The sequence below is a fragment of the Scomber scombrus genome, chromosome 5 (genome assembly GCF_963691925.1).
Source record: "Scomber scombrus chromosome 5, fScoSco1.1, whole genome shotgun sequence".
Taxonomy (NCBI): Eukaryota; Metazoa; Chordata; class Actinopteri; order Scombriformes; family Scombridae; genus Scomber; species Scomber scombrus.
In genome coordinates, this window is record NC_084974.1 from 4,401,511 (window position 1) to 4,415,542 (window position 14,032).

The window sequence follows — 14,032 nt, forward strand, 5'->3', positions numbered from 1 at the left end:
ATCAAGTAAAAGAAAAAAATCCAGAAACAGTTATCTAATAAAAACTGATTACAATACATCTCAGCTGTGCAAAAATCTGAAAAGCTGAAGGTCAATCTTTTAACTGCACTGCATGACCTTTATCAGCAGCAGGCGTTGGTTCAGTTGTCATGGACAACGTGGAGGACTCCTTTGTAACTGAGCAGAGTTTTATTTTGAATGATTGTCTTTTTGTTTCAAGATCAACAATCATCAAGTTCATTAGTCATAGGTATACATTGTTAAAATTGTACTGAACACAAAGTTAAATCAGATAACATGAGCTCTCTGTGTTTTGATGTGCTGTTTATTTTGCTGCCTGAACAACCAAACTTCACAATGTTTCCATATTTCTCTAATACATAGATTGAATATGTCTGTTGCAGGTGGTATTACTCCTCACACTGTTGCTCCTGGTCCCTCTACCTGCTCCCCCAACCGCTTCCACTGTGGCTCTGGAGCCTGTATCATTAACACCTGGGTGTGTGACGGCTACGCTGACTGTCCCGACGGCAGCGATGAGCTGGGGTGTCCCACAGGTACAACCCATCTGATGATTTCATTATGTGGTTCATGCCTCTGCCACAGCGGCAGATGTGGATGGAGGCTTTGTGTTTTCAGGTCTGTCCCATTCTCATGAACTTTAATGAGGTGGAAATCCCAATCCAGTTTCCTTTAAGAAATTCCCTCATTTCTTCAAATTTGGTACAAACCTCCAACTGGACTCAAGAATGGACTTATTAGAATTTGGTGGACAAAGGTCAAAGGTGTGACCTCACATCTGTCCCAATCTCATGAACACAATATCTCTAATTTCATTACATTTGGGACAAACGTCCACATGGTCTCAATTAGACCTCAACTGACCTCTCAAAACACATTTTTGGCCATAACTCAAGAATTCAGACTAATTATGACTAAGCTTCACACAAATGTCCAATATGATAAAATAATGAAGTGATGACTTTTTATATCCACAAGGTCAACGGTCAACTCCACTCTGACATCATTATATTCTGAAAAAACATCTGCATGTTCATGTTCTAAACGTTTGCTGTAGGTTAATACGCCCTCTTTAACAGAACCACTAACAAAAGAAACAGAAATAAACAGATTTAAACGAGAGGCATATCTCTCTGACAGCAGCTAATGGCTCAGCGACACTGGCTCCAGTGCCCACCCAGGCCCCGCCTCTTCCTCCCTCTCCCGGCCGCTGCAGTCGGGGTCAGTTCCTGTGCCGCCGACCCCCCCGCTGCATCCCTGACTGGCAGCGCTGCGACGGCCAGAAGCACTGCCAGGACGGCTCTGATGAAGCCCACTGCCGTAAGTCTCTAGACCTCTGATACAATCATATACACAAGATTGAGATTCAGAAAATATAAGAGACACATTACATTGTATATTTGAAATCATACTGCACCCTAAAACATTAAACATGCAGGATTCAGGCAAACAGTCTTGTAAGTGTTACATATTCACATGCAGGAAATGCAACAACATTATTTTTTCCCTGCAGCCACCCGTGGGCCTCTGTCCTGCGTGAATGGGACTCGCTGTGCTGACGGTGAGGCCTGCGTGCTGGACAGCGAGAGGTGCGACGGCTTCCTGGACTGCTCCGACCACAGCGACGAGGACGAGTGCACCCGTAGGTTCCCTCTATTAAATAAGCAACAAAGATGCTTAAAATGATCTAGAGACTCCAGAGGGGTTAGAATGTATTTACTGGATCATTTTAGCATTTAGTGAGTCATGAGCTCTGTGCTGTAGTTTTAAAACAGTGCAATGCTGCCACCTGCTGGATGTTAGTTTTCATTTCAGGCTGTATGTTGACATCCAAACATGAGAATACATGAGGAATCTCTCTTTTCTCGCAGTGGACACCCTAGCCTATAAAGTGCAGAACCTCCAGTGGTCACCTGACTTCTCGGGCGCTGTCACTCTAACGTGGTCTCGTCCCAAAAACCTTCCACAGGACTCCTGCTACTTCCTCATCTACTACAGGTGAGCTGCACACCTATAAAACTATCATGTTTTACTGATAGATCGGGCAAATATTGATATCAGATATCAGTCAGACACATTACAGTTATATCATCTTTGTCTTCCAGGCTGGTGGGCACACAGCAGTGGACATCCATTGAATCTCACAGCAATAAGACCAGCACCAAACTCACTGTGCTGAAACCAGACACCACCTATCATGTCAAAGTGCTCACACAGTGCCTGAGCAAGCTGCACAAAACTAATGAGGTGATCACAGTCAGGACGCCGGAGGGATGTGAGTATCGTGTGATGGATTTACCGGTTGATGTACTTTTATTAAATAAACTCAATGTTATAAACTCTCTAAATGGTACAAACTTCTTTCTGACAAAAGGCTTATTTCAGTCTGATAAACGTAAAATTGCCACATAAGGTTACCTGTCCTGCTCCGTTTATGGGCAAGTTTCATTCACAAAAATGTCATCAAAGTGTAAAAAGAATTTGAGGTTGCAGAGCTTCAAGTTGTGAAAGTCAGAAATCAGTGTCACTAGTCTGAAACTATTAGAAATGATGAATCCAGCTGCTAACGATGTGTCATCAGAGCAGCTGTACTGTGACAGATATCAAGGGAGAATACTTTGACTTGGAGTTAAATGCTAATAAAGAAGACATGCAGAATCACTTTGTAGTTTGATTTAATTGTGGGAAGTATCAGAAATGCACATCATGTCTGTATTATAATATTAGTCTGCAAGCAAAGACTAAGATGAAAATTGAGCTAAAATAATTGAATCTTAATTATTGTTACCTTCTGTCACTGACTGCAGAAAAAGACACATTAAACTGCTGATTGTGCCCCATGAAAAACACGTCATCCAATCTTCTTATTTGTATTGTGTTTGTGTGCTGCAGTACCTGACCCCCCCAGGAACCTGCAGCTGTCTTGTGATAACGGCGAGGACGGGACGGTGGAGGTTTCCTGGAGTTCTCCCGACAAAGGACACGGCCTCATCAGGGAGTACATTGTGAGTTAGAATTACAGAAACACATTATTACATTGTTACATTGTTGGTGTTAGAATTGGAAATGATATAAGTGACAAGAAAAGCAGAAATGTTTTTTTGTTCCTCTGATATGAACTCAACGTTGATCCTGTTAACAGCAGATGGTGTAAAAAGAGAAAATGACTTCATGCATGTTTATCCTCCTTTAGTAAACACCAGAGGTAATGATTCCACTACAGTATGACAGTTAATATGACAATATAACACACAGCTTTTAGGTTGACGAGCTGTATCAATATCTATCAGTACTTTTTTATTACTATACAAAACAAAGAATACATTAAGAGCAGGATTAGACTTTTAATATATTTTTAGTTTGTAGTTAATCCTGTAATGTAATAATATGTCTCATTTCTCTAAAGTAGCGTCAGCACTATCTCTTATAAACTCAATAATATCTCCATGGAAACAATTTTACATTTTTCATTTTAAAGATATTCAACAGTTACATGGAAAACTAATAATATAAAAAATGTTTTTTCTGCAAACATCTGCTTGTTGAGCAGCTGTTGTATTACTCTTATTGGCTCTGCTCATAAAGGTTTTATTGCCTTTACAGTAACATACCTGCTGTTAGCTAAAAACTAGTCAAATGTAGCAGATCTTTAAATGGTTTTAGTGTCTCGCTGCTGCCACAACTACAAATTACAACTATGTGGTGTCTTCAAGCACTGATACAGAACTGACCTTTAAAAATACTACAAACTTCATAACTGATTCTAATTCAGCAGCAGTAGTTAATATGTTAATGGGTAAAAAAAACACTGCCTCATATAGATGCAGTATAATTTGCTCATAAAAAACAGATTTTTAAATGTTTACAAAATTTGGCACCAGATGTTCTATGCAAGTTTTTCAGCAGGTAGAATAATAGAAGGATCACCAGCAGCACAACAAATGGCTATTGTGAAATTGTTTGCTATAAGACTTCCTTTGGACAGTCAGTTTTCTCCATAATGGGCTCTCAAGTGTGGAACACGCTACCAACCGAAATAATAAGATATAAGGAATTTTAATAAGATTTTGAAGATATTAAAGGCTGGCTGAAGCAAAATCAGAGCTGTATGAATTTTTAATATGGCTCCATTTTAAATGTATTTAATTTTATGTTTTAAATCATATGTTACGAGTTTATTTTTTATTTTTTTCTTTCTTTCTGAAATTCTATCTAGGGACTTGAGTTACAAACTAGCAATAGTGTGCAGAACATCAATGTTCATTCAACTTGTTTGTAACGAGTGGTAGTGGAACTATGTCAATTTGTTTTGGCCCTATCAAATAAACAGAATAAAAATAAAATAAACAGTTCATTTCTTCAAATTTGGCACAAACTTCCAACTGGACTCAAGAATGAACATATTTGAATCTGGTGATCAAAGGTCAAAGGTGTGACCTCACATCTGTCCCAATCTCATGAACACAATATATCTAATTTCATTACATTTGGGACAAACGTCCACATGGTCTCAATTAGAATTTGTAGTCGAAGGTCAAACTGACCTCTCAAAACACATTTTTGTCCATAACTCAAGAATTCAGACTCTAATTATGACGAAGCTTCACACAAATGTCCAATATGATCAAATTATGAACTGATGACTTTTTATATCCACAAGGTGAACGGTCAGCTCCACTCTGACATCATTATATTATTCATCACCACACTGAGGGACAGAAGGAGAGATTGTGACCATATTGGGTTTGATACTGAATTGGTGACATTAATCTCAGGGCCCACCTTGAAACAAAGTGATTGTAAAGACCTAGTTTTTCTGGTAAAGCTTCACTGCTTCATAACTTGTGCGTTCATTCGTTCGTTCCATGCCAGGTTGAGTACAGTGAGAAAGGGGAAGTGGATTGGACGTCACAGAGAAGCCCAACAACCAGCGCGGAGGTGAAGCAGCTGCAGCCAGAGACTCTGTACAGGTTCAGGGTAAGACACACACACACACACACACACACACACACACAAGATAAACACACATGATATTTCTCCACAATCAATGACGTGTGACATCATCATATTGAGCGTATTGTTGCTCTGATGATGTTTCTCAGGTGGCAGCAGTGACCAGTCGAGGTGTGGGCAACTGGACTGAGGTTAAATCCATCACCCCTCAGAAAGGTAAGACGCTGTAACACTCTAACACACACACACACACTCACACAAACTCCAGTTTGAAAAGTTTTTCAAGACTACCCCCTGCTGCTGTTTAGGAGGTATTGCAGGAGGAGGTTAAGGAGCTCTTTTTTGCAGCGCAGACTAATTCTCTCCACTTTTTCACCTGCCTCCTGTGCTGCAGCTCTGCCTCCTCCCTCCGTGATCGCCGACAGCATCACCCAAAACTCCATGAGCCTCTCATTCAGCTTCAACTCCCACTACGAGGTAAGGGCCTCGCTCAAGAACACTAAGAATTCTAAGAATGATTTCTAAGAAGCTTGTATCCAATCATGACGGCTGGATCTCTTGTGTTTTTTTCAAGGTGAAACAGTACATAGTGATTCTGTCCTGGCAGTTTGACACCCACGTGAAGGAGAGCAAGAACTACACAGTCAGCAAGAAGGTCCTCAAAGGTACAGTCGATGCATTTCGCATTTCGAATTTCGAATTGAAGTGAGACAAACATTCACAAGTCTGAAACCTCCAGGCTCCAGGCCTTTCAGCAGGTACTCCACCATGTTGTTCTGGGTGGTCAGCTTCATTCACTTCAGCGCAGTAATTCGAGGTGTGTCGTTCATTTCCAGCTGTGAACCTGACAGCAGGGACAGTGTACGAGGTGGCAGTGTGGGCTCACACCATGATAGGGGACAGTCCCACAGCCCTGTCGCATCATCAGACCATCGGCGTCCAGCCAGACCGACCCTCCCTCAAAACCCGGGCCCTCAACCAGACTGCTGTGGACTGCAGCTGGTCCATCACCGGGACCGCCGCCGCTCAGGTACAACACACACAAGTCACACAGACACACACACACACACAGGCATGATTACTCCTTTGACTCCTTTACAAAAAACAACGTGCAGAGGACAATAAAGACAGAATTGAACCATCTTTAGAATAAAGAGGACATGAATTTACTCAGTTAATTTTAATATGTAGGCTAATTAACATCAGACCTTATGTGTAATTGACATCTTTAAGCCATTAAATAACAAGCTCTGAATGACTGTAAAACACAGTTATTAGATAGGACCAGGAGTTGACTGTGGGCAGAGTGAACACCGATATCATACTTCTGATGTCCAAATAGCTCATATCTAACAGAAATCCATACATATGGAGAGTAATATGCAATGTGTTCTTCCCAATAAACATCTAAAAACATGGACAGTTCTGCAGGTTCAACAGTAGTTTGATAAATGTCTCAAAGTGCCTCCCTTGCTGACTGATTTGGTTGCATATCTGGATAATGAGTACTGTGATCGTCATCATCTCGAGTAAAATAACACTAAAACCATCTGACTACAACTCTTCTACTCAGTCCTTTAATTATTGGGAGAATGCCTGACTGTAAAAAGAAATAATTAAATAAATAAGTAAAGGGTTTCAAGTGGAGTCTCTAGTCCGCAGCCAAGGGTTTCATTATTCAACATAATTATGGGATGAAATCCCATTATCAGAACAAAACCAGTAATTAAATGTTCTTATTTATTTAATAATATATCAGCCACAGCAATTTTTCGTACCTCTAGAAATGATTAAATTGATAGAATCTGAGAAGGAAAAATCATTTGTTGGCCACGTTGCTCAAACCTCTTAAACATATCCAGCCTGTGACAAGGGATTGCAAGTACAACTTCCTTTGTTTTAAGTGGTCATGAGTCAAAAAGGTTGGGAACCAGTGCATAACAGCACTGACCTTACATGGTTCCACATAGACTGGAGCTTTATATTGCTACATGGATTACACAGTGTGTCCCATATGTGTAAATGAAAGTTTAATGTGGTTTTATGAAGACACACTCACCAAGCCATTACCGAACCAGCTTTACTGAGTAAACATGTTCTTTTATTTGTTTGTGGTTTGTGTGTGTTTGTAGACATATGGTGTGTTTTATGCCACCTCCTTCCTGGATCTGTACCGCTGTCCTCGTGTGGTCCACAGCACTTCTCTCACTCTGACCGTCACTGTGGACAGTGATGAACAGTATCTCTTCCTGGTGAGTCTTTGTTGAGATGCTACAAACATCCTGTAAAGTCTTCACAGATGATTTCACTCCACTCAAATACCTGACACTGAAATGTCCTGATCCTGGTCTTTTTTTGTCTGTAATTAAAACATGAGAGCTATTTTTGCATTTAAAGAAATTCTTTGCAGTTATTTGCAGTAAAGCTCAAATCCCTCTAGTGTTAAGTGAGGAGAGACATCCAGGCAGATGTCTGAACTCCCAGATGTCTCAAGTGAAACCAGTCACATCTTTCCACTCTGAAAAGTTTGTTCTGGCATAAAACTGTATTTGTTACAGCTGACAAGTCTGTGAGGAAAACTAAATCCAGGACTAAATTATCTCTAGAGCCATGAATCTCTAGCCATGATCTGCTGCATGAAAGATGATCAAGGCTAGAGAAATGAAGATTGATTGTGCTGAATAACAGCTAGTTTTTAAATATATATCAAATACCCTAGGTCTGTTTTTGCCATAGCAGCTGTGGGATCGTAACATTCACTTGTGAATGTATTTAAGTTGCTTAATTTATTGGATTTGACTTCAGATTAATATTTTACATGTTTGATTTGTTACTTTGTCTTCACATATATGCAGCCAAACGTGTGTGAGAAGGAAATAAATAGAGTGAGGGAGATCCTCTGTTCAGTTCCATCTTACTCTCTTTAACCAAATTCACAATATAGTCGTCGTCACTTACTTATATTACTTCTATTTCTGTTCTTGTGGTCAGATGATGGAACAAATAGGACCTGATCGTTAATGAACTGCCACAGCTGTTGGTGAAATCATTATTTTCTGATCACGACAGAGTAAACAGTAATGAAGGTTAAAAACAGCAGCTGGGCTCTGTGATGGATTGCTTACATCTGCATTTAAAATGAGCGGTGACACAGAAAGTTACAGGTTGTCATAATAAAGTACAGCCACAAAACATCTGTTACCGTCTGTATTTAATGCAATGAAAAAATGTTGGCAAACAAACAACGATGCAGCTGTGACAGAGAAGTGGTGAAACACATCTGGATCCAGCAGACACGAGGCATACTGTAGATTAAAGCTGCAGTGATATGTGCATTATGATATTTAATGTCTTCACATTTGGCTGTGATCATGTGATGTGATCATGTGATGTGATCATGTGTTTCTTCCCAGGTGACTTGTTGTTTTGTTTATGGGCAGACAGAGAAGACTATAATGGGACATTTCATTGAAACTCTCCATGATGATGATATCATTCATTTATGACTAGCATGACTCAACACGTTAAAGTCCATTTCAGTTTAAAGGTTGATTTCATCCAAATTACAAATATTAATAAACACTTTATAATTATAAAATAAAGACTAGTGTTATACAGCCATGCAGATAGTTGTGTTTTTCAAATGTCATCAAATGTGTAGCAAAAGTCACTAAAAATCACTTTAGTCCAGTTCTGTCTTATAATCACCTGATTTAACAAACTAACACTTGGGAGTTGTTGTCTTTATTTTAACGACTGATCTTGGCGTTGTGTCTTCAGGTGCGAGCTGTGGCTCCCTTCCTGGGTCCCCCCTCTGACTACACTGTGGTGAAAATGATTCCTAATGAGAGGCTGCCACCCAGAAACCTCCACCGTGTGAGAATAGACAAGACACAGGCCACGCTCAAGTGGCAGCCGCCGTACGACGCCCCAAACGCACCTCTGGTAAGACTCTGTTTCATGTTCCTGTGATGATGGTGATAGATAATGGTAATGTAGTCAGGATTGTGTCTCATGGTACCTGCTGGGGTGTTTTTAATTCATTAATGTGAGTGTTTGACCAATATATAACCTGATTGTTTGTAATTAGACTTCACAGTTTGTGTCAGTAAACTTCATCTGTAAAAACTGAATTTCTACCCACTCTTCAATTACTGGTATCAACTGTGTTTCTGTGTCTTTTTAGACATATGCCATCCACGTGCGGGACGTTATCCGTAAGGTGGAGTTGGACTACAAGCTGACCACCCAGAACAACACGGTGGAGTACCTGCTGAAAGGCCTGGAGCCTGGAGGACGCTACAGCATCTCTGTCCGCCTCCGCAACATGAGCAAAGAGGCCAGCTTCACTCTGAGCACAGGTACACACACACACACACACACACACAGATAGAAATGAATGAAGCTTCATTTGTTTGGATCTGGCCCTGCAGCAGCCGTCGTACAGCCTGGTGCATCACAAGTTATAAGTGAAACCATTAGTTCCCAACACCTTGGGAGTTTTTGATGCCTACATCCTTATTTTCTGACATTTTATGGAAAATGAATGATACATCATTCAATAATGACCAATATCATGTGCTGCAGCCATAGTTTCAACGTTATGTGCTAATGTGTGTGTGTCGTGGAATTGCTTCTGACACACTGGACACAGAAAAACACATCTTCTGTTTGATCTGAAGAGTAAATGTAGTTATTATTGATCAATGAGGAGACATAACTCACACAAAGCAAAGTATCACTGATGAGACACACACAGTTACAGGGTCAAAGCAGTGGTCTCACTTCACAATCATATTAAAATGATAAACCAACCACTTGATCCTTCTTTACTTTAATGTGTATATTGTCATATTCTATTTTATTTTATTTTATTTTAGTGAGTGCAAACTCATCATTTTCATTAGATACTACAACACATATAGTATGCATTTGTAATTGTGGTTTTTATGATATTAAGCTCTCATCATACTTTAGTATTATCAGTCACTTTACATAAACTCTATTTGTCATTAGGAAGAAATCTAATAATTTACTAAATATTCTTCTTCTGCTGCAGTTCCTCTTCAGGCTCCTGAGGCCCTGAAGATTTTGACGGAGAAAGACCACGTGTTCCTGTTCTGGAAGAGTCTGGCTGTCAGAGAGAAGGGTTTCAATGAGAGCAGGGTGAGATACCAGCTTCCTTTTTCTACCCTTCTTATATTCTTTTAACAGATTACCTTTTTTTTTAGGATTTTGGTTATCAGTCTTCCATAAGAGATGAAACACCACAATGAAAAATGATATGAGGAATGAAGATATATGGATAGCTTTACTGCGTAAGAGTTGTCTAGGGCGTAACACTGATGACAGATGTATTAATGTAATGCAGCAAGTAGCAAAAGTAATGAATATACTGCAGTCCAGTAACAGCCCAGCATTTCCATTCTGTGGTTTTGTGCTCTAAATGTTTGCAGGGGTATGAAGTCCACGTGTATGACAGTGTGACCAATCAGACAGCCTACCTGGGAAACACCACAGAGACCTACTTCCGCATCAGCACCCTGCTGCTGGGACACAACTACACTTTCTCCGTGCAGGCCCGCTGCCTGCTCAACGGCCAGCTGTGTGGGGAACCCGCCCTGCTGCTCTATGACCAGCTGACAGCAGGTACTGGAGCTCACACACACACACACACACACACACACACACATTTATTCTGAAACATGAGCGAATATGATACAGATTTGGATGAAAGTGTTTGCAATATAAGATCAAAGTTAAACACAGACTTGGTTCCACACATCCAGGAGCCAGTGATGCCTCCCGCAGCGAGGGACACTCAGGGGATACGGCAGCGGTGGTGGTCCCGGTCCTCTTCCTGCTGCTGCTCGGAGTGTGCGGGGGCTTGGTGGCGCTCTACCTCCGACACCGCCGACTGCAGAACAATTTCACAGCCTTCGCCAACTCCCATTACAACTCGCGCCTGGGCTCTGCCATCTTCTCCTCTGGGGACGAACTGGGTAAGACAATAAGAATATTCATTTAGATGCACAACAGCTTTGGGTCTTCCTGGTGTTTAGAAAAAAACCCACCAACTTCACACTGCAGAGATAAGCAGGACTTGATATCTGGCTGTGGTTCAACTTAAGTGGGTGCTCCAATGAACACGATTTATAAGATTCACGGGGTGGGAAGCCTGCTGGGGATCATGTCTTTGTTACTGCATTGGCAACTCCCAACGTTGGGTCAGGGTGTCTGTTCACTAAGAAAAGAAAAACCTGAATTAGAGAAGAAACAGTTTGACTCATTTCTTAGTGTTTGTTTTCAACTCTGTCTTGTATTGTTCTACATATTTAAGAATTGCTGCTGAAACAAAAGGTTCAACACTCAAGATACTTACCATACAGCAAAAATGTTGTTTTTTCCCTGCAGGCAGTCAGTGTAAATCACTGTTAAAATGAGACTTTAAACAGAGACGTTGAGATTCTGTTTCCCATGGTCAGCTTGGATCTTGCTTGTTGTAAACAGGATTTGATATATTTCTGAACTGTTAAATCAACCTCTCAAAACCAGGAAAGTGAAGTGAAGCTCTTGAAATGATAAGAATGAATGCATATCACCAGTTCCAGGGGTCAGCTCTTCACATAAATCCATAATTTGATCCCCTTTGTCAATTCAGATTTGATAATTAATGGTGATTAAATTGAGGGTTAGAGTTGAAATAGTTAAAAAAAAAAAAGTATTGAGTTTCACTACAGCTCTACAGAAATTGTCTAATCAAAGCAAAAAAAATAAAAAAAATCTGCTCACATCTTGGGATGTCTCGACTCAACTGATACCCTGCATTTGGAAAAGATGCACTATGTGTTTTCTGAGTTTGGACATGATGGAGATGATGATCTGGAAAAGCTAAAAAAAAATACAACAATGCTACACATGATTAAGGTGCCAATACGTTATTAAGCTGTTGAATGTATGTACACATGCTATCACAGACACTGAGCAACATTAGCAGTCATTTAGAGTCACATTTATGTCAATCTAATGAATTTATGTCCAAAATTCACTCCCTTTATTTAGCTGTGTTAGTCGCTATGTTCACAAGCTTGTTGTTGACTTAGTCAGAGATTTTTTGCTTAAATAAAACAGCTGCCTCCTGCAGCTGGAAACAGGGTTGATGAAAAGCAGGTTGACCATCTGAAGAACCTAAGTAATGAGCTGAATGGAACTGCAGAGTTGTGTAATAACTGTGGGTGTGTCATTATGAGTGACCCTCTATTACTTTGTACATTTTTGTTGATTAGTGCAGCTTGAACCCTTTTATGTAAATGTTCTCCCCCCTCCTTTCACTCTAGGTGATGATGATGAAGATGCTCCCATGATCAGCGGCTTCTCAGACGACGTTCCCATGGTCATTGCGTAGCAAGATGTCCCTCCATTACCTATCTCCCCCCCCCCCCCCCCCTTTCTCTTCCTCCCTCCCCACTCCCCTTTACTTCCCATCAACGGCGCGGTACGATGGAGTGAAGAGCAAACAGGCAGAAACTTTGCCGTCATCCCAAATCAATGGAAGGGAAACCACCAAGTTAGCAGGAAAGATGAAGAAAAATGGAGAAGTTTAAAGAGAGAAAGAGATATTTTTCAAATATACGATGCACTTTTTTTGGATGCGCAATAACTTATTTTTTATAATATTAAATATATATATATGGGGTCAAAAAAGGACTGGGAGGAAGAGGTGGACACTGAAGCAAACTGTGAAGGATTTGAGTTTGTCGAGCGCGCCAGGGAAAGAGAGACCCTATTTGTAATGCAAACTCACTATCCATTGGAGTGGTTCATTGCTTAAAGCCAAAATAAGCATCCAGAGACTGGAATATAGAATGCAAAAAACCCCACACACATACACAGGTTGAAAAAAAAAAATGATATAGACATATGCTGTATACAATATGTACAAATAGAAAATATGGAAGCATTAATTGTTACATATTTTGGTAATAGTACAGTGTGTACTATAGCAGGATGTGTAACATTGGTGCCCCATGTGAGGCATTTTAAAGAGTTAACTGTGGGTCATTTATCATCATCTACAGAATCTGAAATGTTTGTGTCTTTGGTTAATGTCGACAAATTAACAAAGTCTTTGACACTTAGCGCAACCAAACAGATCAGTGATTGGATTGACTTAGCGGCACTTTGCAGTGTCCTCATAGATACACTTTTATTTTCCACCACCAGCACACGGTTGTATGTCTGTATGTAGAGGCAACACACGTACCGAGATCCGAGAATATTCCTGGCTTTTTGAGAAGGAACCGATTCCTCTCAGCAATCGTGGAGATCATCTGAACTGTTTGTAAATACTGGCTTTTAATATGTCCTCTCCTTGTAATGCTGCACCATGTCATTCCGTAAAATGTGTATTTAGTTGTTTTCTTTTTTTTTTAAATCATTCAGGACCATGAAATTATTGTCCCCAGCATTTTGCCATAGCTGTAGTCGAAGAGGAAGTGTGTTTGGGGTTCTCAGGGAACTGTGTCGGAGCGTACACCAGCGCAGCACCACCATCACCATCACGGCTTAGGAAGCACTGTCGATCTACTGTTAAATAGGTAGAGACCTTTGAAAGAGGTACTGGATCAGCTGTGGGTGGAATGACTGGCAGAAGCAGATTATTGTCAGTAGTTGTGATAAGGAGTCCGATTCAGGCTCAGTGTCTGGTTAAGATAAAGATTTAAAGGGTCAATTCGCCCAAAGTTACAAAACAACATGTTTTCACATATCTGAAGCAGCTGTCATGCAGAGAGTCTTGGTTTTATTTCCCAGGTTTTTAAATATTTGACATTTTTAACAACCCCTCTGTTTTTACATAAACAGTGTCAATGTTACTCTGACAGTCCACAGATCTCACTAGAATTAGGTTTTATTAGAAGAACTATTTTCTGCTGAGGAAATACTATCTATAAAAACACTGTTCTGTGGGTTATCCAGAGTAAGAAGCAAAATTCATTAGTTTATCTTCCTGGAATAAGGTATGCTGGAAGATTTGTGACTACTGTGCTCATAGGGCTTG

At 40.4% G+C, this 14,032-nt stretch overlaps 1 protein-coding gene across 1 annotated transcript in view; it reads left to right on the forward strand.

Annotated features, from left to right (window-relative positions):
• sorl1 (sortilin-related receptor, L(DLR class) A repeats containing) overlaps positions 1–12,563 on the forward strand; it is a 93,699-nt gene extending 81,136 nt beyond the window's left edge. The window contains exons 31-48 of the mRNA XM_062419261.1: positions 405–557; positions 1,165–1,341; positions 1,535–1,663; positions 1,893–2,019; positions 2,127–2,296; positions 2,914–3,026; positions 4,894–4,998; positions 5,124–5,190; positions 5,369–5,451; positions 5,549–5,639; positions 5,811–6,004; positions 7,107–7,226; positions 8,755–8,919; positions 9,161–9,335; positions 10,034–10,140; positions 10,431–10,623; positions 10,764–10,976; positions 12,312–12,563. Of these exons, the coding sequence (XP_062275245.1) occupies positions 405–557; positions 1,165–1,341; positions 1,535–1,663; positions 1,893–2,019; positions 2,127–2,296; positions 2,914–3,026; positions 4,894–4,998; positions 5,124–5,190; positions 5,369–5,451; positions 5,549–5,639; positions 5,811–6,004; positions 7,107–7,226; positions 8,755–8,919; positions 9,161–9,335; positions 10,034–10,140; positions 10,431–10,623; positions 10,764–10,976; positions 12,312–12,379 (2,450 nt within the window). The 3' untranslated portion in view covers positions 12,380–12,563. The remainder of the gene's footprint in view (positions 1–404; positions 558–1,164; positions 1,342–1,534; positions 1,664–1,892; positions 2,020–2,126; positions 2,297–2,913; positions 3,027–4,893; positions 4,999–5,123; positions 5,191–5,368; positions 5,452–5,548; positions 5,640–5,810; positions 6,005–7,106; positions 7,227–8,754; positions 8,920–9,160; positions 9,336–10,033; positions 10,141–10,430; positions 10,624–10,763; positions 10,977–12,311) is intronic.
• Positions 12,564–14,032: the final 1,469 nt, after the last annotated feature.